This window comes from Rhagoletis zephyria, unplaced genomic scaffold (assembly GCF_001687245.7).
Source record: "Rhagoletis zephyria isolate East Lansing unplaced genomic scaffold, Rhagoletis_zephyria_1.1 Rzeph_scaffold_04041, whole genome shotgun sequence".
NCBI classification, from domain to species: Eukaryota; Metazoa; Arthropoda; class Insecta; order Diptera; family Tephritidae; genus Rhagoletis; species Rhagoletis zephyria.
This window is the reverse complement of record NW_016161124.1, coordinates 31,357-55,189: the sequence shown is the minus strand read 5'-3', so window position 1 is coordinate 55,189 and position 23,833 is coordinate 31,357. Positions and strand designations below refer to the sequence as shown.

Here is a 23,833-nt window from a genome sequence, read left to right as displayed (position 1 = left end):
AAACAAAAAAAAAAAAAAAATCGCGATCGCTCCAACCAAGGATCGAACCTGGCAGCCACAGGCTCGTTGCCCGCAACCCCCACCACGCGGTTACCGCAAACGGGAATTTCGCGTGCTTTGTTTGTTTACTTGTACAAAAGACAACAGCTGGCCGTTTTACCAGTGTAGTCATCATCCCCCGGTAATACCCCGGATCCGAGTTAATTCCCAAAAATTTCGTGCATTTGTTCGGCTGCTTATGCTCATTTTAAAGAGGAAAATGCATGAGTTAAAGCAAATAAAAGCTCTTTATGCAAAGTAACCGAGCCCGTTTGTCAACCGTATTAGATTCCAGACGGTACCAAGATGTTAAAACGATAACTCAAATTTTGGTTATGTATTACCAAGCTATGAAAAAGCATCTGCGAAGTGCAGAATATATGCTTATTTGAACGAAAAAGCCGCCAAACACATATCTAAGTAAAGTAAACAAGCCCCAGCTGCATCATTTTTTCGTTAGTTTCAAAGTATGTAGTTCTAAATTCGTCACCTTAGATATACATAAACTTCTAATGGAAAAACTGAAATAAAATAGTTTTTTAACAGTACCACATTTCGCTGATTTTGGACTGGTGGGGATCTGGTAACTATCGGACTGGTTCCGTTTTGACGATAAAGATCTGGTACGGAACTAGAAATTTGATTCACTAGTCCGCGGTTTCCCTGCAGGGGCATTTTCGCGGGCCCTTTAATAAACATACATGCACATGCATACATACAATTGTATCTACATATACGAATATGTACGTGCCATGAATCACCTCCATCTCTACATACATATTACTGACCTTGCCAACAATTTCGTGTTTTACACTTATTTATGTTTATTATTGTTCTCTCTTGTATTGAATTTTTACTCAAATAATTTTAACGCTCGTTATAAATATCACACGTGATTGCCTAGCAACAAATAAATACATACATACATACATATTTGTTAATAAATTAAAAATTGTGCTAACAACTTATGCAAATGACTGTAAAACACCCATAGCAATATATATATGGATTATTCCCAATATAGTGTCCATTAGTTAGATAAATGGGCATGTCACGCAATCCTCCACCGAAAAGCGCGCCTATATGTTTTGTCATCTGAGGGAACTTTCTTCAAAAAGTTCTTTAAGAAACTATTTTTATTCATAAAGAACTCCATTTGTGGAGGTATTTTCAAAACGGTCCAGCTCGCTTAAACTTTAATATTTTTCCGAAATATTTTGGTGGACGTCTTAAAAAATATAATAAACTTTGCAATCCCGGCGGAAAAACCGCAACTTTTTTTGGTGATGCCGTCTAATGTACATACATTTCATTTGAATAATTCAGTGAAAATAAACCTTCCTCAAAGAAATGTCCAATCTTTTATACCCTTCAGAAAACTTCAAAAAAAAAAAATTATGCCACAAAATTTCCATCTGAATGCTTTTGGTTTTTAAGTGATTACCTATCTAAAATACAATATTATTAGTTGTGCATATTTGTATTTGTATTTACATATGTACATATCGCTACCTAAAGGTGAAAAGGTGCCAAGTCTACTTTTTTTTTTCAAATTTAGTTTTTGATGCAGAATGAAATAATATGCGAAACCACTTCGATTTTTCTTCTCTCCTAAACAATTTCATAAAATGGACTTGGCACCTTTTCACCTTTAGGTAACGTTATATACATGCATATATTTATACAAAATTAAATAGTAAACATGTAAGTACGCATGTACATATGCCCGCACATACGAGGGAAGTTCAATAAGTCGGTGACTGTGAATATAACGCGTAGCAAGCTTGAATGCAACACAGCGTTGCCATTGTAGTAATCTTTTCTAAAACGTTTCCGAAAAGTTATAGAAACGCATCGCTAGAGCGATCAGAGTGGTCATCACCATCTGTTTGTCAGCGACTATCAATTATTGAAAAAACTGCATCGTTAAGTTTGTGTGTTTGTTAAAAAAGCTATCAACTCATAACTATTAGAACGGTTATTAATAACTTTTGAGTTCATTGGACATTTCTGAATAAGAATAGTTTTATTCCGGTTAATTTATCATAGTTTTAAAATATGCCTTTTTCGCGTAAAACATGACTTATCCGACCACTGTGTGTCGTAGAGTTATGATAAGCACTATATATTGGGCACGTTCAGAAGGCGCAACAGCTCAGTAACTGTTGCGATTGCACCTTCTGAACGCGTTGTTTTGCACTTCTGATCAACTGAACAGTTGCGTGTTAGATGATCGTAATATTTTTGTGATCATTTGAGACAAAATGTTTTGTGTTTTGAATTTAGACAGCTAATGTATCAAGCCGTTCAGAAGGCGCATTATAATCACTGATTTTTTTAGCAACGGTTGCGCTCAACTTCTGCGCCTTCTGAACTTACCCATTGTGTAAAACAAATATGCCAAATGTCACCGACTTATCTAAATGCCCTAGTAGCTTCTTAATTTAATTATAGCAAATTTGTTTGTCTCTCTTTAAAATATCAAAATAACTAAATAACTTTTTTGCTATTTTTGGATTGAAAACGATCATTGCCCTTTTCTTATACATGCAAATTTTTTCTGTTTTTAGGCACTTTTTTGTTTCACTTCGTTGAGTTTATTTTTATTGCAGCACCTACTCACCCATGTAAAAAAAATGTTGCTAAATAAATATGTATGTTAATAAAAAAAATTAATGGAAAAATACATATTCACAAAAGTACATATTTGTTTTGTTCTAAAACTAAATAAAATGTGTAATTCTTAAATCTCAGTATTGCGTGTATCTGCTCTGCAGTCATTCATTTAATGCTTATTTCTTGTTTATAATCTTTAACTATGACTTCCTTTTCCTCGATTATCATATTCTTGAAGCTCATAATAAGTGTTAGTTGGTGTTTTTAATTTCTGCAAACTATTTAATTTTGATATTTCCACTTTGTTTTTAGTTTACACCGCAAGTCTTTGAACTTTTGCTTGCCGCTAAAAATAAGTAAGGTTATTCTAAGTTCGTTAAACAATACTTTTGTTCACTATGCAAATAATTTGTATAAGCCTGTACAAGTTTTAACGAAATTGCGTTCGTTTAGGCTAACAATTTGCAAGAGAATGTGCGAGTAAGTCCTGGAGCATCAACTCGCCATCGATCTTAACAACTCAACATTTCAAGCATCAGCCTGACGCGCATTTTACACAAAGATCTCGCATTATTCGCTTACAAAGTCCAATCGATTCAGCAATTGAAGGCCCACGACCATCTGCTTCTTTTTTCAGTTTGGGCCTTATAGTATGTTCACATATAAATATAATCTCAACCAAAGCTCATTTTTTGATCACACCGTTTACACAGGCAAATCTCTGATTATTAGCCGTCAAATTTGTTGTGCTTGTTATTCTCACATCTCAAGGAAAAGTTATATTTCGTCTCTGTGCCACCATAATCACTTTTTTCTGCTATATTAAGCAATTTAAATATATTTAAACTTAATCATTTATTAAAAATACCTTTTTCATTTGGCATTTCTCCTCTTCTTCGCAAAAATAATCGATTAAACTAACCGAAAAGTTATCATTTTAATCTGAGATTATTTTATAATTACAGATTAACGAGTGACGAATTTTGTATGGCTGGTCTCTTTTTCTAATTACAGTCGTAATTGTGCGGTGGCACGCCATTTTCCAAATTTTATCATAAACGTATTTCTTGGTAAAAAATTATTGCAAGCATCAATTTTGAATAAATTAGCTTCAGTATTTACCGATTTATCGAAGATTTTGTAGTTCTCTAAATTACCGTTATATGGGATGCGGGCGTAGTTATTGTCCGATTTTAAAAATTTTCAGCCGTTTAGTATGTTTTTCCAAGACCAACAACTGTGCCGATTTTAGGAGAAATTGATGAAGCAGTTAGCGAGATATAAAAATCTAATCATAAGTAGGCGTGGCTACGCCCATTTTCTAAAAATTTATAAAATTCTTATTTTGTAAATGTCAATGTTTAGTGAATCAGCTTTATTAGTTGCTAATTATCGCAGTTTTTGTATTTCTGAAAACTACCGTTATATGGGAGGTAGGCGTGGTTATTGTCCGATTTTGCCCATTTTCATTGCCATCGGTCCCGCGCTGAAAAAAAAGTACACATACCAAGTTTCGTTAAGATATCTAAATTTTTACTCGAGTTATCGTGTGGACAGACTGACAGACAGTCATCGCTTAATCGATTTCTTTTTTTTATTCTGATCATTTACGTATAGATTTGTCTATATGTATCTATCTCGATTCGTTTTGCCTGTTACAAACAACCCTTGTGCACAAGTGCGCTCGAACTATTTATTTAACCGTACAGGCTACCTATATATATATAAAATATCTTGGAATAAAATAAATTAAATGGAGTCGGAAAAACCAAAAAGCCAACAGCATTTAACGGCAACTCAAAGGTAAACCAAACACACTTTCGGGTTTCCCCAATTCAAAACTCAAAATGACCTTTTTCTGTGATTATCAAAAGTGAACGCAATTTTAAATTCTTCCTCTATTCTTTTAGTGTTTAACTATGTACAAATAATGCAATGAGTACCTAGGTAAAAAAAAAAAAACAAACAAAACAAAAAAATATTTCAGTGAGAATTATAACAAATTATCACCACAAAAGAATTAGCGACTTCTCGCGACGAATTACCATTGAAAGTAAAATCGTCCGACCAGCAGACGTCAGTCATCAGCGTTGGAGGTGGCTAATCACGGCTTAGATGATTGATAGCCGGCCGAGAGGTTAATACACTTTGTACAAGTGTTTTACTTTTGTTGTTGGCAAATACATTTGAGGTTGGGATTTTTGTTAGTTTCATTGCTTACTCACGCTGGCTAGCTTAGGCGGAGCTGTAACAGAGCACCTGCATAAATATGTACATTGGGGTGGGCCGAAATATTAATTTTTCAGAATTTTTTATTAGTAATAGCAAAACTATGGTTAATTTTGCCCTAAAAAAAATATTTGGGAATTGAGAAAATTTTCGGTCAATATCTTAAGATCGCCCAAGTCAATCAAAGTTCAAAGTGTTGAACACACTAACAATAAAAATTAAGAAAATCGTATTTTGAGCCCACCCTAATGTACATTGGTATCAAATTCTTACCGGAAGAGCAAAGCCGCTGCTTCACTAGCAATTGCTGATGATGATGATGATGATTTTAGTATAATTTTTGTTGACATGCTAAACAGCAAGTGGCGTTTTTCCTTTAATTCTCGGTTGGCTGCGTAATGCTATGTAATAGCGTGCGCTACGCTTCATTCTCACAGAGCAGCTGAGAATTTAATGCATATTTCCAAAATTGGGGTTTTTTGGCTACCAACACCAACAGGTAAAATAGCCAGTAGTTATTTGGCTTTTTTGTTTTTGTTTTTGTTTTTGTAGCTAAAGCTATTGTGCTCTTGGTCTTGACGCTGGACGTTTCCGCCAGCGGCATAGTAGCCGCGCACAGCGTAAAGATGAGTTTTCGTCATCAACTTGTTTTGCGGCGATTCTTCTCAATCTCCCTACCTCAAGGTGCTACTTATTGCAGTCCGGCCGAAGCATTGCGCATGTGTGTGCGCATTCATCTTGTTTTTAAGTATAAAAAGCAATGTGCGTACTTCAATTGCAACTTAGTACAAAACTAGCTGCGTCGAGTAACTCATTTTTAAAAAAAACTGGAAGAACAATTTATCCAAAATAAAATGGCTGGACATGTAAGTGGAAAATAACTTGGTACAGCATTATTTATTCTAAACTCAACATTTTCCTATAATTTCCATTAGCTGTTGAAACTCGCCCTCATCTGCACACTTGTTGCTGCTCTACATGCTGCGCCCGCCCCCGCGCCGCTTCCTGCCGCTGCTGGCGCCCAAGCGCGTACCTTCGGCGGCCTGGGCTTGGGTTTGGGTGCTGGCTTTGGTGGGGGCTTTGGTGGTTATGGCGGCCTAGGCGGCCTTGGCGGTGGTTATGGTGGCTATCCTGGCATCTATGGCGGCTATCCAGGTGGTTATGGCGGCGGCGGCTACTATGGCAGACCCGGTTTTGGTGGCGGTTTCTATCCCGGTTATGGCGGTCTGGGCGGATATGGTGGTTATGGCAACTATGGCAGCTCCTTCAGTCAGGCGCAAAGTCAGTCGCAAAGTCACAGTGGCTACTATAATGGTGGTTTCGGGAATGGTTTCTTCGGTTAAGTAGTTATTTTGGGCTAATTAGTTTTAGTAAAATATTTTATAAGGAAAACTGTGTGTGTAAATTTGTGCGAAATATACGAGGCTTGTGTGTAAAAAACCAAAATATCTATATATGTATATAATATACGAAGGGATTTTTTGTCCAGGACATCGTTCGCTCGAAAACGAGATGGCAAATTAAAGCGCTTGGCCTGTAGATATCGAAACTGGTTTTTTTTTTCGAAAAGAGTTGCCACCTGTTGAACAATTAAATTCAGATTGTTTAATAATCAATGCCATCGTATCCGACCGTTCGTTCGATTTTCCAACACGAGGTGCCAAAAAAGGGTTGAACTGCAGATATGCAATGAGGTTTTACTTTTTTGAAAAGACTTGCGACCTTTCAAAAAATTATATTCAAATTATTTAAAAAAAATAAATAAATTATTACAAAATGGGTATCAGTCGAAATGGTTTTGAAAAGCTTTGTTTCTTAACTTAACTATAGGAGAGCTGCCACCTGTTTAAAAAAGTTATTTAATTTGAATTAAGGGAATTAAGTAAAAGAAATATGTATCACTATATGGGTGCCAGACGATAGCGGTCTCAGAAGGTTCGTTTGAAAATATTTTGAAGAGGGCTGCTACTTACTAACTTATACTTAATGAAATATTAAACTACGTCAAACCAAAGAGTGTTAAGGAATAATTAGTTTGAAAATTAGTTTGAATACTAAGAATACTTTTGAGGTGTTTAAATTCAAATTATTTTAAATTAATTATTAAAATAGTAGAATCAATGGAAATGGGTTTAAAAAGGCTTTGTTTCTGAACTATGATCAGGGGGTTGCCCCATGTTCAGAAAATTAAATTCAATTTAACTCATCAGTTAAACAAAATATGTATCGCAATGTCCGACGAAAAATATTCGAACTGGTTTTAGATCGCAACCAAAAACTGAAATTTAATTAACTTATACTCAAGTTATTATGTTATGGATATCAATCATGCTGGGGTTGTAAAGGCTTCATTTCTGAAAAAATGTTTTTTTAGAAGCGTTGCCACGTATTTAAAAAGTTACATTCATATTAGTTAGTAAGTTAAATAAATTATCATAAGATGGAGTTCAATCGAAATGAGTTTGAATAGGGTTTATTTCTGACATTTATTTAGGAGGGTTGCTACGTGTTTGAATGATCAAATTCAACAAACTTAACCAGATTTTATTTTGTCAATGGAAAGAGATTTATGAAAGCTTTAATTTAAAGATATCTTGCATTAGGCTTGTCACCTCTTCTAAAAGTCATGCCGATATAACTAAGTATATATGTATATTACACGAGAAGGTCTTTTTTGTGAAGGTTATTATATTTACATCTTTCTTCCGAATTTCAAGTATTAGAGGTCAAATTAAAGACCTTACTTAGCCTGCAGATGTGCGATGATGTTTTATTTATTTTATTTTTTTACTTAAGATCGTTTTTATCAGTAATTGGATAAATTGAAAACCTGCCCTATGCGGGACCTCTCTTTACTCAGCAACGGCTGCACAGATTTAAATGAAATAAATATTGCACTCGGATCGCGTATAACTTTGACTAACATTTGGAATAGTTTGTAGGTTTTAGAAACTAAATTTTGGGCGTTTTAACGCCGTGCGGGTTCACTGGTTTTTTATAAAGTTCGTACCGAGTTTTGCTAACAGCATCTATCTAGTGATTTCAAACAGCTCAGCCTTAGTACCACCGGTTTAGCCAAACGTTTCTCTACTTCTTCCGTCTTTTTTAAAGGCTTGAGTAACTCTTCTTTGCTTGCACTCTATTGTCGATCACATTCCAAATCGTATCAATTTTATCTAGGTGAGTGATCTTAGCAAATTGGACAAACTATAAAGTATGAACCTAAGTGTCTAAGCCGCAATCTATCAAAAGCTGGACAGTCTAAAAAGAGGTGCTGAGATGATTTGACCTCATTTTCCTCCATGCAGCTGCGACAGAAGAGGTCTTGTTTGGTATTTAATCTCACTGCGCGAACCCCGATAGGACAGTAACGTGTTAGTACATCCACCAGAATCGACAGATCCGGCTTTGCGTGCCTAAGGAGATCCCTAGTCCTTCCACGATCAACGCTCGGCCAGAATGAGCTCGCAGTAGCACATGCAATGGTTTTCCTGCAGTGTTCGCTGAGTTGACCCGAGGTTCATCTGTCCAAGAGAAGTCCTCCTCGGAGGTGCCGCCTCTGGCCAGTTCATAATCCACATAGTTACCTGCGATGTTACTATGGCTTGGCACCTATACAAGTCTGAAAAGGTAATATTACGACGCGACCGAAAGTCAGCTAAGGCATTCCCAAACAAGCTTCGAGTGTACCGTAAGTGTGTCCAGGGCTCTGATTGCTGCCTGGATATCTGATTGGATGTCAGCCTCCCTTACTGCCTCCGCGTAAGTGGAACTACGGACTTGACAACCCACCAGTTAAAGTCTACCAGTCCGAGTCGGTTGGAGGCTCAACTGGTAGAACAGACTACGCCTTTTGAGGTCTTACCAGAGACTTAAACCTGGTACCACGGGGAACAGAGCCCCCGGAGTGTGTTCGCTGACTAGTGAGACGAATAAGGCGGAAATAAAAGCTAGATGTGCACATGTAAGATTAGTAAAACTAGTAAGATTTGCAAGGATGGAAGGCGAGCAACTCGAGAAAGTGATGAAAGTCGGAAAATGAGCAATCACTCCAGGCCTTTACTCCCCAGGCTGGAGCATGGCCTCGAGTAAGAATAGTAAGACATGTGAGATGAGCGTGATGAGCACAATGTATGAAGAGGAAAAAGCTGGAAGGGTGCTGGGTGAAATTGTCGAAGCTTTCTTACCGATCTGACATCGGAGGTAGAGCCTTGGACCTTGCCTTGATTTACCCGGATCAGCACTAGCCGTTGAATACCGGCTCAGCTTCATTACTGGAAGTAGGTTAAAAGTGCATGTTCATATTACAACCGTTCTTTAAGCCGACTTTGGCGAATTTTACGGTAGCATCGTAAGTAAAATGATAAAGCATATTTTATTTATAAAACATATATTTAAATATTCTTTGTTTAAAAATTGGCAATACTAAAAAAATGTATAAATATAAAACTTAAATTCAAATGAAATTTCATTTTCCATAGCTTAAAGATCTATAGCCAGGATAAACAGGTTGTACATTGCCAGTCAATTGCTGTATGATACCGTTAACAGTCGTTGCTACACCGCCTAGAAGTTGGGCAGGTGTTAAGGGAGACTGAAAGAGAAAAAGAACACAATGTTTAGTAAACAATCAAGTTTTATTTATTTTTTTGTAATTAACTTTATAATTAGCTATAATCTGGTGTGGTCCCCGAATCCTATCAAATAGTAGTACGTACCTTTAGTCACTTGACTACAATGGATAAATCTATATAGAGTGAAAAATATCCGACTTCTTCATATGGATATTTAATCTTTCACCCTCTGGAGGCAATCTGGCTTTGTCGAGAGTTTTCTATCGGGGCAGATCGATGTTGGCAGAAAGTTGCAGGCCTTTGCCAGTAACCACAACCAGGCAGAATCAAGGACATTTGGACCACTCGAATCCGTAGCACTGTTGTGAGAATATGACCTCAGGCAATGGCAGAATTCCCAGGCGTTCGAAGTCGGTGTGGAACTGTAAGTCGAGGGGCTTTGTGTAACAATATCAAGGCGCACGCTACAAATCAGAGGATAAGCTCGGCCAAACACTAATATATGTGTAAGCGCCAATGTATTATGATTATTATTATCATGAACCGAATCAGAATTGGTGAAGGCACTAATATCGCACAGCATTCACTCAAGAAGTGAGGCAAAGTCATAACAGTTCTGAATGAGCTATATACCGGCACGAGTGTATGCTTGTATTGGATCTCAGGGCAAATCGACGTTACGGGCATAGACGAGGCCAGCGGAATCGCTAACGCTATGCACTCTTTCGAAAACTGTGCCAAGATAAGACGCATCGATTTCCCTTTAAGCGATGGAACAGGTCGAGCCCACGATCAAGTTTGCCAAGAGGACTGCGATGTTCATCAACAATGCCCTTGGTTTCTACAGATTATCTGTGTAATTTGGTCGTAGTTTTTCTGGTAACGCTACCGGTCGTAATGGTCTCTGCGAAGCCACGCAATAGGTTGCTAGCCTAAGCTAATTCCTTGCCCTCAGCTTCTTTTAAAAACCCTTATACTCCTGCTATACCAAACTGGAAGCAGAATTCGGCTTACCATGTATATCCCACCTTTAAAAACCCAGTCCATGTAGGAGCTGCGGAGGAATCTGTTGTGAGGAAGCCCTACTCTAGAAGCATGTTTGAACAATGCTAACCACTTGTATCCTTGTACTATTTAGCAGATCCACTGAGCATGTTCTCCTATGTTGAGGTTAAAGCTCGCGTGGTATCTTACAAGTCTGGACCCATTATTACTACTACGTTGCTTGTAAAAGTAATTCCTGATTAACCAAAATGCCAAATTTGAAAAAAATGTTTCATGCAAAAATTTGTCACTTCCGACAAAGAATCTAGACTTATAAAGCTTCTAAACACCGTTTTTTTTTATATTGAAAGTCGAAAATTCGCTTTTTCTTTATTAAAAAAAGGGCATTTATGTATATACATCAGTTGCATCCACTTACCGCTCCCGGTGAATCATAGTAAACCCGATTGGGTCTTCGAACTGGTGGTGGCGGTCTGGCTGCTCCTGGACTATAACCAGGATCTACTTCCGGATCATTAGCCAACTCGTTTTCCTCACCCGCACCAGTATCAGCTTGTGGTCTAAATGGCGGTGGACGTGCCGTTGCCGCTAAAGAATTTTGTAATATACCCGGAGCGAATAATTGAAGAAACGTACTCAACCTGTCGGGTGGCGCATAAGCGTCCGCAATGGGATCAGAGAACAGACCACCGCCACCAAGGCCGCCAAGACCGCCAAGACCACCAAGACCGCCGGCACCACCAAAAGCGCTAGCAAGCCCGCCGCCACCAAATCCACCACAACCGCCACCATATGCGGGCGGTGGATAGCCACCGTAGACGTTATAGACATTGAGGTCCCAAAGGATGCGACCTTGTTCCGCGGGCGGTGGAGTCACTTCGTCACCCTGTGCGTCACGCCCAAATGGCAGACAGCGGCGTAGCTTTTTCTTCTTCTTCAGAAGTAAGAGAGTTTTCGACGACTCCTCATCGGCTTCTTGGTTTCTGGTGCCAGCAAATTTGGCATTTTGCTCATCAGATTCACTGACACGTGGCTTATTTGTGGTTGTTGTGGCATCCTGCTGTTTGACATTATATCTATTATAATTGTTGCTGGTATTTTGATCGTTGTTGTTGTTGTTGTTGTTGTTGCTGCTAGTGGTGATAGTATTACTGCCACTGGCGTCATTGCTGTTGGCGCTTATGGCCGCGACGGCTTTGGGCAAACGCGAAGAAGAGTAGAGACGCTGCGCAGTGCTGCTGCCACCGTCACTGTTGCTGGTACTAATGCTGCCTCTGTTGTATATGTCTCTATAGCTGTCGGCGAGTGCGCGCAGGCGTCTTTGTCGCAACGCTTCATAGTATTCGCGGTTGTTATCGCTATAAGATGAGTAACTGGCGCGGGGATAAGGATTTGCGCGAAACGGACTCCTTGAATAGGACGCGGAGGAATAGTAGTTTTGCGGCGCGCAAGCGCACAGTCCATAGACTGTTAGTAGCACTAGTGAGCGCACAAGCGATTTGTTGACAAGCGTAGACATTTTCACTTTCGGCGCTCACGCCATTCGATGGTCTACACTGAAGCTTTTTAATAGGTCCTTTTCGAGTATAATTTTAAATCTTTCACTTGCTTATAGAATTTTAGTCCTTTTTACACTTTGGTGTTATCCTTTTTTAATCGATATGGTGGTTCACACACTTCATTATTTTTAGAAAATTTCGTTTTAGCACACGAGCTGTTCGTTTCTCGTTTGCAATTTGCACTAAGCGCCCACCCGCTGCAACACTCTTACTTATTTAAAAAAAATTTGCTGCGCATACGCGTAGGGTTTTTCACCAACCGAACCCACACATTTACAATACATTTTGTTATTTATTTTCTAATAGCGTCTGAAAAACACTGACGCTAACCAGCTTGTCGTTCTTGCCTTAGATGGTAGCGCGAAAATTGCAAAATGCCCTTTTTTGCAGGCAAGCCACAATCCAGCGCCATCGACCAAAACATCGCCATCAGCTAAATTTGCAATTTTTTAATTCATTGTATCTCTTCTTTTTTATGTGGATTGTGATATGCTAATTTCGGCCCGTTTGCTTTTTGGTAAATGTGCGCAGAAGCGCACACCCACGCACTAGTTAGCACGCCATGCCGCTAACGGCTGCTCATCTGCGCATGCATAGCCGCCACAATCTAGCTCACTAGGCGCATGCATAGGCGATCGTCGGCTCTTGTGGCAATTACCAGCGCTACACCCAGAAAAAGGTTTAGTTATAATAACCAAGATTTGGTTATAGTGATCAAGTGGCATAGTTGGATATGGCGAAATAAATATATAGTTCACGAAAGTCTGCAATTTACTTAAGACTTCTAGTTGGGACAAATGTATATTTGTTAATAATTACAAAACGACTACCTTGATTGGACAATATTGTTAGTTGAATAAAATCATTGTTGAGCAAATATAAACAATGCTTTGGTTGATACAAGTTTTCAATTAATTTTGTGAACTTGCTGTAGACTTGAATCAGCTAACCGTTTCTTATTAGGAAAAAAGTTTCAGTTTGACACAAATAAAAATTTACTCGATGATTGTTGTGTTTACTTTCTTCTTTTATTTGCATATATTAAGCATAAAAATACGTACATACATATTTACATAAGTTAGTTACTAAAGTAAATAATACATATGTATATGTTGGTAAGAATTTCCTAAAAAACAACGATGAAACAGGAACAGTCGTGCGAAAACCCAGGTCAATATCTGCTGGAAGTATACTGCTATGCTTTTTCCTTAGCTAAATAGACACTTTCAAATTATAATTCACATTAATTATATATCCACTGAAAAACCCCGGTTGGCATCAAACTTTATATTTTTAATTAAACTTTAAACTATGCGCGCACCGAAACAACTCGCGATGATAGCAAAACTGAAACTGAGACAAACAAGTATGGGCATGTCATAGCACACATGACGCAGCGATCGGCGTGCCATAGCTTACTGAGCGCTCTGGGACCACCCCTGCAAAAATCGTTGGACCATGTAGTCCATTTGTGGTATATTGGAGTACTTACAAAAGTGTTCCTCTGTCCTCTGTGTAGCGGACCAACTCGTGTCTCTGCGCCAGCTTATTCTTTGTTACCCGATAACTGCTCGTGATTTAACGAAATGTGATTGAAGTTGAGCATTTGAAAGCACATTTGCATGTCTGGCTGTAGCTGAACGTGTAGAGATGCTCGCTGTTAGTTCTTAGCTCCCAGCATGTTCAGGTTCAAATGCCGTCAGAGGAACATGTAATTTTTAATTTTTGTCTTGGTTTTTATTAATTTCGAAAAAGCATATGAGAAGTGAAGAACAAAAGCGTGTACAAACGAAAAAATATAACGATAATGTCATTGGAGTATGTTGGGAGTAGTTTTGTGCTACTCTGATGTAATGCAGAGATGGAGTATATGGTCCTGCCCTAGGACATCGCAATGTTAATTGGACCACATTTTTTATATGAATTGTGGTTAATTTTGGAGTATTCCTTGGTCCTTAGGGAGTACTCTTTACACGTATGCATGGAGTAGTCGCGATTTTTGCAGGGACATGCGTGTTTCACCCATATACGAACAGCGGTAGCGGAGCAATGATTTCCACGCACAATGCAATGGTCGGCATACTAGCGCATTCAAACGATTCAATAAGTGGGACTGTGTGCATTGCTCAGCTGGCGCTCTTCGTATGTGCTCAGAGAGCGCTCAGCATTCTCAACTAAGATTTGGTAACTATGACTAAACCACGTGTTGAAAGAAAGCTTATCTGCATTAGCAGAGCTTAATAACATCCTTTTATGAACCATACGTTAAGTTGAATGGAATTTGTAGAAATATGCTTCAAAGAAATATTTATTAGTATTAACCAAGCCCTTCAACTAAATTAACGATTTGTTACAACCTAGATGAATATTAGAAGCTTTAATATATTTAGTTATAATTACCAATCGATGGTAATAGTTCCCAATCCTTGGTAACAGTTCCCAAATATTGTCAAAATTCGGGAACTAAATATCTTTAGTTGTCGAAACTAATCCTTTTTCTCAGTGTAGTAATGCGCGTTTGTTTGCCAAAATTTCTGCAGAAAATGGTAATACACACATAGTTCTTTTTTTCCGCCTGTGCATTGACCTGTAACGAATTCTTTTTTTTTTTTACTTTCCGTTTTAGTCACTCTCACTTTTTTTGGGCAGTCATTTCAGCTAGTGATGCGCCAATGTTCAAAATTATTTGCTGGCAAGTTGGCGATACATATTTTTTGTTTTTTTTTTTTAATTTTGCCACCAAAATTAGGTCAAGATCGCTTACATATAAAAACATAATAGCTAAATTCAGTGATATCAAAAATTGCTATTTTTTTATAAATACTCATAATTTTTTTACGGGGTGAACTTATGGCAGCATTCGTCACTTTATTTACGAGGACAGCTGTAAGTTAGCGCAAGAGTTTTTTCCGCTAGTGCTAGCGTTAATTATGTACATATTGACTCTTAACCGCCAGATGTAAGCGAAATTTTTTTCGAAATTTTATTTTTCATGCAGAAATTCTCGTTGAACATCTATGTAGATGCATTTCGCTGTAAAAATCAAATTTGAAAAAAAATTTCATCTACCTCTTTTTGGCGGTTAGGGGGCTCGATTTGCATATACGCATACATATATAGGCAATTTAGATTAGATTATTCCTAGAGGAGAGTGCAAGTCACTCAGTCACTGCAATCAAAGTTGTTCTATTTTAGCAAACCTCGATTCTACTATAAGTCTTTTCTGATTCCGGCATCCTTGAGGAATCCTCCGAAGTCCTTTGGAAAATTGCCTTTCATGTCTATTTAGATAAGCAACGTCTGAGCCTGTTGAGAGCTGTCACATTATGTGCTCTGAAGATTTTTGTTCTGAAATTGAGAAATTTCAGAAAGCAGTTGCATTAGTAGTCACACCTTGCATGCTGATTTCCGAAATGTGACAGAAAGGTCTTTCTGGATATTCTCACATCGAAATAAAATTTCTCTTTCTCAATTTGACAGCGAATTGCGTGGAAAAGCTGGAAATATTGCCACGTCTGACACGCTCTTAACTGCTCCTGCAATCTCTTTTGAAAATCATTCAGTTTGACAGACTTGTGAAAAGGACTTGCACTTGCCACGTCTAACAGCTACCTTATTCTGATAACTTTCACTGCAAGTCGGCGCGGGTTTACATGGTTCGAATTGTATAAAATTTTACTCGTATAGTTTTTAAGACAAACCCGATAGCTTGAGGGGGTATGCGTTCAAAAAAATAAACTTTGCTTTTTGGGGACAATCTAATGTACATATCGCTCATTTACTTTAATAGTATCATAAGTCAAAAAAGCAAAATTCGAGGAAAACGGCTTTAAATTTTGAATTTACATATACGCTCATAGTAGGTAAAAATTAAAACATATTTTGTTCTAGTGAGATACTGGTATCGATACAGCTGCGAAAGTTTTACACAACATAGAAGAGGTAGCGGTAATTTCTGCATACTCAATTCAAAAATTGTATATTTTTTTATTATGACACTATTGAAGTAAATGAGCGATTTGTACATACACGTCGTCGATGTGTTTGCAAACCGCCCATCGACCAGCTGCAAAACCGCCTAAATCGCCGTTGTGGCGAAAATGCGATTTGGTAACCCTGAACTCCAGGCATAGAGATTTATGCATAAAAATCGTTAAATCGTTATTAAAACAAAAGATTTGTAAAATAATAGCTAGAGAAAATACCGCCTATCAAGGCAATGCCTTCAAAGAATAAACCGTTTTTTCGCTCTCCTGTAAAATTTGAGTGCCGTAATATAGGCGGTTTTGCAATTGGCCGATGGGCGCTTTTGCAAAAACATCGACGATATACTTTTGTAGCTTTCGAAGCTACGCTTATCAATGAATAATTTTCGAACTAATTGTGTATTTAGGTCACAGATGCACATACCCAGCAAACAATTAGGATTGATATACATTTGAAAAGGATTTGAAAATTACAGCTTTCTCAATAAAAAGGGGAGTTTGATCCGTATCTTAGCATATGGTTAACTCTCAAATCAATTTCAAAGGTTATTTAGCAATTGTGAAATGTATATATAAATTTTTTCTTCACGAGAAGAAACAATTAAGATAAAGTAGTTACTAATAAATTCGTCTTGAAGGGCTGAAGTTTCTTCAGTCTGCGCAAACATCAGGTCCATTATTTTTGGGCTTTCTCTTTTTTTCTATTCAACTGAATTAAATTTTACTCTTACAATTTTTGATTTAACTGCGCATTTTTATACCGTTTGATACTTGCCATGTTTCTTCAAATCAATCTCAAATGAATTTCAAATGTAAAATATAAACCTCGTTTTCAATTTGAGAATCATTTGATATCAAATTATGAAATAAATTTTTCTCAAGCGTTTGAAACTGTGTTTTCTGGGTATATTTACACATACATACATATGTACATAGCCATCTTTCATTCAAAAAAGTACAAATATATACATAGATACATACATATATAAAGTTTAATAACGCTATTAGTTATAAACTGACTATACGCCTCTGCACGTGCCGCATTTGTATGTACAAATGTACTATGTATGTATGTATGTACATACACATGTAAGTAGGTACATATATCGTCGTTTAAAGTACAAAACCGCGTATCAACAAAATGCAAAACCGCGTATGTGCGATTGTATAAATTATTTTCTAGAGAATAAAAACACTCATNTGTTTTGGCAGCAAATGTCAGTTACGCGGTTTTGTACTTTAAACGAAGATATATATATATACATACATATGTACGTGCTATTCTGATATCAAATTTTATGGCGCTTGTATATTAGCATAAACAATGCTTTTGCAAATTAAGATAAGCCAATGCAATCTACAGAATGTCGCCCTGAGTGTTATCAGCTGCATGGTAAAGTTTCCACTAACCAAACATACATATATTTATGTGAATAAGTATTGTTGTTTTTGTGGCATACTTTCAATTATAATTAAAATATTATTAATATATTTATTTATTTTATGAAAACTTACATACTATTATAGAGGATGTCCTAGACCACGCGTCCACCCCTTCTAAAAAAAAAAAAATTAAACTGAAATTAGGTATTTTTATCCGCAGAACACGAATCTGTAGTAAAACAATGTATGGCCCATTTAAAATAATGGACTTCCGGTTAGTTTAAAGCACTTCGGTCGAAACCCGAAAATTTACATATTTCGATATGATATCACTTTATTTTTGTTTCCACAATTCTCTCGGATGAAGTTTATGATCGTTTGGTTGCATGCTCTTTAGAGCATATATGTTTATGTGCAGTGGCGTGAGCTCGAGACTAATTTCCATTCCTAAATATTGTCATTTTGACGTATATCTTATAAGGCGTCGGTGTGTTTCCCAAATATATCACTTCAGCGAAAATACCCAATTCGGAGTCATCGAGAGCAATGGTTTTCATTCTCGGGTAGGGGTTTTTTTTCTTGTCAACAGAATAGATGTCATTCTTTGTTGGATATATTGTAAGGTCCACAACCACACAACTGGGGATAGCAGAGTAATTGGCCGATAGGGCCCTCCTTTGTGTGCAAATTTTCCTGGCTTGAATAGGGACTTCCACAACTCAGCAATATCGAGAGTATATTTCTTTCGGTGCGGTTAGCTCTTTCGTTGAAACAGCGTCTTTGAATGTTTTTGAAAGCTAATTTTCGAAAACTGTTTTTTTAACTTATCCCAACTTTGAAAGTGGTTAAGAATAACACAATTGGATTATAAATATTTAAATACATACCACACATACTTAGCCAATACATACACATGTACATAAGTTTAAGGTTTTTAACCATTTATTACTTTTGAACTTCACATTCTGGTTTTCATATAATGTTTTTTATACAACTAGTCACACAATGGAACAATTATAAATTGCCAGTATTTAAATTGCACTATATGTATATGTACTTATGCTCCTTATACTTTAAAATTCGATGAGGATTTATAAAATAATGTAAAGTTACATTAAAATCGTGTCGTTTTAATTTAAAAAAAAATTGTAACCTCCCTAAAAATTCATAATTTACCTTAATATAAATCAAAGCAGATATTTTACATGGCTTTAGCGAAGAATTAACGCCTGCTCATATTAATAGTTGCACTTATCTCTTGAATTATGTCATTCCGAATAACCCGAAAATATGAAATTGCAAAATATTTTTCATAAAAATTCAACAATTCAAAGTTTCGCAACAATCATAGTTATTTAGGCCATTTCCAGTTTATGGAAGTGCCTCTTTTATTTCGCAAAAGTTTGCCTTAGCGAAATTTCGGTATTTGTTTTATAAACAAGTGCAAGTATATATATTAAGAGATTCTTTTATAATTTTGCACATTTTTACTTTTCTGCATACATACAACAAAAGTTTACTTATAATATTTGCACGAACAACAATCAATTTAACACATTAGCTGCTGGATATAAACGAAACTGCGTATACATATTCCACTTAAAAGCTAAATAAACCATTCTTTTTATTTGCCATATAAGCAAAAGCAGCATCGTAATTTAAATTTGACATACAAAAATATTTGTAATTAAATTTACATTTTCTCCTAAATTTTACATAAATTAACTAATGAAATATGATATATGCAAGCGCATGCCGTATATTTTTTCAGCGGAAGTCGATGCCCAATGCAAGTCTGCTTTAATAAATTTAAGGAAGTCTCTTAACGCTTAAGCCCTGCCAGCCCGTAGCGTACCTTTTTTCTTTAAGTTTAGTTTTCAGCTCTCAAGAAAAATCACAAGAAATATTTTTCACCATATTTTTGTTGCTTGAAAAATTAGTTTGCCGTTGCTGTAAATTTTTTTCAAGAAATAAATGTACAGTACCAGGTTGACCGAGTTTTGCCCGGAGTGCATATACTTTTTAAAGTTTTTAAGGTATTGATATCAAATACTGGTCATTTGGATAGCTTTAAAAAAATATTTTTGAAAAAAAAAATTGGATTTCGATATCTATTAAGTAAATTTCTTACTCTAAAATTTAGAAGGCAACAATACTCCCGAAATACGCTGGAATGAATAGTATATATCTTGAGCATATATGTACTGTGTATACATAAAAAATGCCGATTGAAATTAACATAATTAAAATTTGAATTACATAGAATCTTGGCAGCCCTGATTGAAAATATTTTCTAATAAAAGTCCTCAACAATATCTTTCATTTGATATCCATATTGCGATGTTTTAGATAAATTTTGTAGAATCGAAAATAAGTGGCAACCTTACACTACTATCCTAAGGGATACTAATTGTATATAGGGAAAACATTGTTTAAGAACCTTCTCTTAATACCCATGAATATAATATTTTACCTTTTTTTCTAAACAAAAAATTAAATAAATATACGATTCCAAATAGGTGGCAACCCTATTAGGGATCTTTAAAATACCTTCCATTTGATGTTTTAATTAATTTGTAACTAATTTCGAATAGGTGGCAACTTTATACAAGTCTTCTCGGAGATAATGCCTATTCAGATAACCTTAAATTCCAAAAAATTATCTGTGTACAAAATTTCATCAAAATTGTTAGAGCCGTTTCCAAGAACACTATGGATATATATGTATATACAAGAATTGCTCGTTTAATGTAATAAGATAAGTATCGCTCATTTACTTCAATAGTGTAATAATTCGAAATAAAACAAAATCGAGTTAAGTATGTAGAAATGACCGCTACCTGCTCTTCTATGCAGTGTAAAAATTTCAGAGCTATAACGATTACCAGTAGCTCACTACATAGAACAAAATATGTACATATTAATTTTTACTATAGAAGTATATCGTTACCTTATATGTACATATATGTATATTAAGGTAACAACTTTGTAAATTCTAAACTTTAAAGCAGTTTTTCTAGAGTTTTCGGTTTTTTAGTTATGAAGTTAATGATAGTACGTAATAATTATTGCAATACTGCAACCTTGTTGCTTTCTTGATCAGCATGTCATCAAACGCAAAATGATTTAAGAAATTTCGATAGAAGACAGATCCTTTTTGATTTCTTAAATTTTTGATTTTTCTTGAGAGCTAAATACTATGCTTTAGTAAGCACGCCATTAATTTTGATTCACATGCCTAAATTCATATTCAATTCTTTGCCTCTACAAGCTTTTTTTTTAAGTAACATTACCACTACCAGTACTGCTTTCGTTTTTTCCATCCTCCAGTTGTGTCAACTACGCAGCCATTTTCGGTTTGTGCGCCTCGGCTCGTTTGCGTAGCACTTTCATGCGCTGCTTGCCATAGGAACGCATGAAGACTGCAAAGAATACAACCAGTATGCCGAAAATACCGAGCACCGATATTTTGTGTTTGTAAATCAAACAGGAAAGCAATATTGCAAACGCCTATAGTGAGGGGAGAAGAAATAATTAAAAAATTAATATATGTATAGGAAAAATAAATATTAGGTTGTCGATAAATATTAAGCTGGTATTTTTTTCGTACATACATACATACATATGTGAAGATATTTAAGTTGCTATTGAATTATATTAAAATCACCTAAACACATCAATTCCTTACGTATCGCGTACAAGCATACAAAATTGATTCAGATCCAGGTATGCAGCCTATATTTTTTATTCCCTTTTATTCTAGAACTATGCAGTTGATTAGTCAAGCTTAGATCAAGTAACTTGCCTTAATGAAAAATTACTTCCCACTGAATTTTGAAAGTAAATGTTTACATGACCATACATACATACATAAATATAAAATATTTGAACATGTTTTCTTTTCAACTTTCAGCATTTCATTTAATAAGCCAGCTATTTTAATTTGCTTGCTACAAAACACATTTCTAATGTACCATTATTTATACTTGCGTACATATTGTACAAATATAAAATATAAAACAAATAAAATTGGCCTATTTTTCACACCAGACTCGGTTGACACTATCGCGCTCTGGCGCATATGCATGTATGTATGCTTTTCCACGCCTAGGCGCACACAACCACTCACCTGTCGTAAAGTCATGATGATGGTAAATACAACTGCACCAAACACCGATATTGTATAGAAAATGAATAATTGACCCACAGCGGAACACATGGAAATGGTAATGGCATCAAGTATGAATTTAGGATGCTGTTAAGCAAAAAAAAAAAAAAAATTATATATATTTTTTATGGTTCTCAAAGCATGTTTCTAGCTTACCTCGCTCGCAAATGTAAGCGAATCTATAAAACCGCCTTGTACCCACAATGAGGTTGCTGTAAAGATGGTGGAAAACAGATTGACACCAGCCATCATTTGCAATGACGACATTTCATAGTTCTTAAATAAATCATCTTGCCAATTCGCTGTAAAGCTGTCGCACGTTAAGTACATTGCAAGCAAAAAGATGCCAGTGAATGTTGTCACACTACTAGCATTGGTGCTGTTCGCTGAACCGGTCATAAAGAATATCATGCCTAATGATATTAGTACAGCGGATACATACTCATACCAATCATATTTGTTTTTCGATATAATTTTACCCATCAACATGACAGGTATAATTTTGCATGCCTTTGCTAGCACCTGCGTAGGGAAGCTGACAAATTTGAGTGCTTCATACTGGAACCATGCACTCATTATATTCGAGAAAGATGCAAAGGAGTACATGTATAATGGTGTACAATGACGGCCGGCTGGACGTTTGAGGCGTAGCGTCACTATTGCACAGATAAAAGCTGAAAGACGATTACAGAAGACAAGGAATTGTGAGTCCTTAAAATGCGACGGTTGACCATTGTAATTGAAATATTGCTGCGTCATAATTTTCTCCTGTAGTACACCCCAAGTGAGGTATGAAACCATTAGTCCACCAAAGCACCAGAAAAGTAGTAATGTTTCTTGGGATTTTGTGTGTTTCTGCAAGCCATTAGGCGGTGTCAACGGTTCCATGGGTTTGCGTTCCAACGGCTCAGAATAGTCAAGTTCAGTGCCGGGACTGCCAGTAATGCACATACTGACCGCAGTATAAATGCATGTTTTGTCTGTAATATAAAAGCATAGTACTGAATAAAGTTGCATATCTGTAATGTTGTTGTCTAAGTACTCTTACCATTCTTTTCCAGATAATTTGTGCGTTTAACATATTTGTAAATAAGATAGCCAGGTACAAAGACACAACTATAACCAAAACAATTGGCTAAAAGTTTCAACAACCAAGAATATTCTTTGGTGGATTGGGATTCCACAAGCTGTGAGAGTGTGGCATGTGTATAATAGCCGCCAAAGGAAATTCGCAATATATCCGAAAAGAAGTGTACCAATAGAGCTGCCGTGATCACTAGTCCGCTATTTAAGGAGGGTGAAGGAACAATAAGTATGGATACATTTTTATAAAAAAAAAAAATATGTATTTAGGGCTTACTCACCAAATAACAACATCAGGAACCAATTGCGCCATTATAACTTTTTGTTTTATTACCAAATTTGTTTTATAAGTTCTGTTATCAATTTTTGCGGTCTGAATCCTTTTCACTTTGGACACGTCAACTCCTTGCTCCCGTCAGCACAATAGCTCATACACTTTTTATTTGCTCTCCTTAAATTTGCATTCACAACTATACTGATTACCCTTAACGATAATTGCGTTGTAGCTTACCATAGTTGCTGACTTGGCGAATTCCGTTTGTCTAATGAGCAATCCATTGTATTAGTTTTTTCGTTTAGTTTGCCAAATGCTACTTACAGATCTCATTCGGTGGCAAATAAAAAGCAACCATAGACGCCGCAGGCACTAATCTAATAGTTCGATGATCGCTTGTGCGCCGGCCGCAAGAGACCAAAAGCTTTCTTTGATATCTCGGTGGTCAAAAGTTCATTGCCCTTATCACATTACAACTGGTTTTGCAAATATGATAAACGCTTAGTTACTACATAAAACTGTCAATATGTCACCCCTCTACTTAGCTTTGTAATACCACCTCGCATTCAGTTTATAAATATTTATGATTTAAAAAATGAACAGTCTTTGCTTGTAGAAGCTGCAGAAGTCTTTACGTCGTATCTGTACCAAATTATTCCATATGTGTCTACCTGATTCTGCTGATGTTGTTGCTGCAACTGCTAGTGTTGATGTGCTTGTGTTGTTTTCGTGCTTAATGTTCTTAAGCGGAGCTGTGGGATAGAGCTCCAATAGAAGGGGAGCCGCGCAAAGAACTCTCCATCTTAAGCGATTGTCAGACAACAGCTGTTTGTGTAAACATGTCAAAATTCAGCAGGAAATACAAAGCGCAGGGTTGTAATGGAAAATTTTGCTTGCAGCGGAAGTGGAACAAGATT

At 36.5% G+C, this 23,833-nt stretch overlaps 3 protein-coding genes across 9 annotated transcripts; 1 reads left to right on the top strand and 2 right to left on the bottom strand.

Moving 5' to 3' along the window:
- The first annotated feature begins 5,615 nt into the window (after positions 1-5,615).
- Positions 5,616-6,367, top strand: Edg91 (Ecdysone-dependent gene 91). The gene is made up of 2 exons (XM_017625416.1): positions 5,616-5,750; positions 5,820-6,367. The coding sequence occupies exons 1-2, from the start codon at positions 5,739-5,741 to the stop codon at positions 6,225-6,227; spliced, it is 420 nt and encodes a 139-aa protein (XP_017480905.1). The 5' UTR covers positions 5,616-5,738; the 3' UTR covers positions 6,228-6,367.
- Positions 6,368-9,308: 2,941 nt separating this feature from the next.
- LOC108370158 (probable serine/threonine-protein kinase DDB_G0288147) lies at positions 9,309-23,729 on the bottom strand. Of its 2 annotated transcripts, none has more exons than XM_017625425.1 (2): positions 10,882-12,577; positions 9,309-9,478 (listed from the first exon to the last, which is right to left on the bottom strand). In XM_017625425.1, the coding sequence occupies exons 1-2, from the start codon at positions 11,980-11,982 to the stop codon at positions 9,353-9,355; spliced, it is 1,227 nt and encodes a 408-aa protein (XP_017480914.1). In that variant the 5' UTR covers positions 11,983-12,577; the 3' UTR covers positions 9,309-9,352. The 2 variants fall into 2 exon arrangements, 1 of the variants encoding a protein (XP_017480914.1); XR_001848601.1 differs by lacking the exon at positions 10,882-12,577 and adding an exon at positions 23,588-23,729 and having other exon boundaries at positions 9,394-9,478.
- Positions 20,008-23,591, bottom strand: sll (adenosine 3'-phospho 5'-phosphosulfate transporter 1). 6 transcript variants are annotated; one of them, XM_017625422.1, is made up of 7 exons: positions 23,241-23,591; positions 23,154-23,184; positions 22,924-23,093; positions 22,608-22,843; positions 21,716-22,539; positions 21,521-21,646; positions 20,008-20,901 (listed from the first exon to the last, which is right to left on the bottom strand). In XM_017625422.1, exons 3-7 carry the CDS (start codon positions 22,953-22,955, stop codon positions 20,731-20,733), a joined length of 1,389 nt encoding a protein of 462 aa, XP_017480911.1. In that variant the 5' UTR covers positions 22,956-23,093; positions 23,154-23,184; positions 23,241-23,591; the 3' UTR covers positions 20,008-20,730. The 6 variants fall into 6 exon arrangements, with proteins under 6 accessions (XP_017480911.1, XP_017480910.1, XP_017480909.1 ...); XM_017625421.1 differs by having other exon boundaries at positions 22,924-23,090; XM_017625420.1 differs by having other exon boundaries at positions 23,154-23,591.
- Positions 23,730-23,833: the final 104 nt, after the last annotated feature.

Bases quoted from the DNA above. Each gene is read 5' to 3' on its own strand.
- LOC108370158 (XM_017625425.1), bottom strand. From the start codon at position 11,982: ATGTCTACGCTTGTCAACAAATCGCTTGTGCGCTCACTAGTGCTACTA. The intron at 9,479-10,881 runs GTAAGTGGATGC...TTTCTCTTTCAG, and splicing joins ACTATGATTCACCGGGAGCG to TCTCCCTTAACACCTGCCCA.
- sll (XM_017625417.1), bottom strand. From the start codon at position 22,955: ATGGCGCAATTGGTTCCTGATGTTGTTATTTG. The intron at 22,844-22,923 runs GTGAGTAAGCCC...CTCCTTAAATAG, and splicing joins GTTCCTGATGTTGTTATTTG to CGGACTAGTGATCACGGCAG. The intron at 21,647-21,715 runs GTAAGCTAGAAA...TTTGCTTAACAG, and splicing joins CGCTTACATTTGCGAGCGAG to CATCCTAAATTCATACTTGA.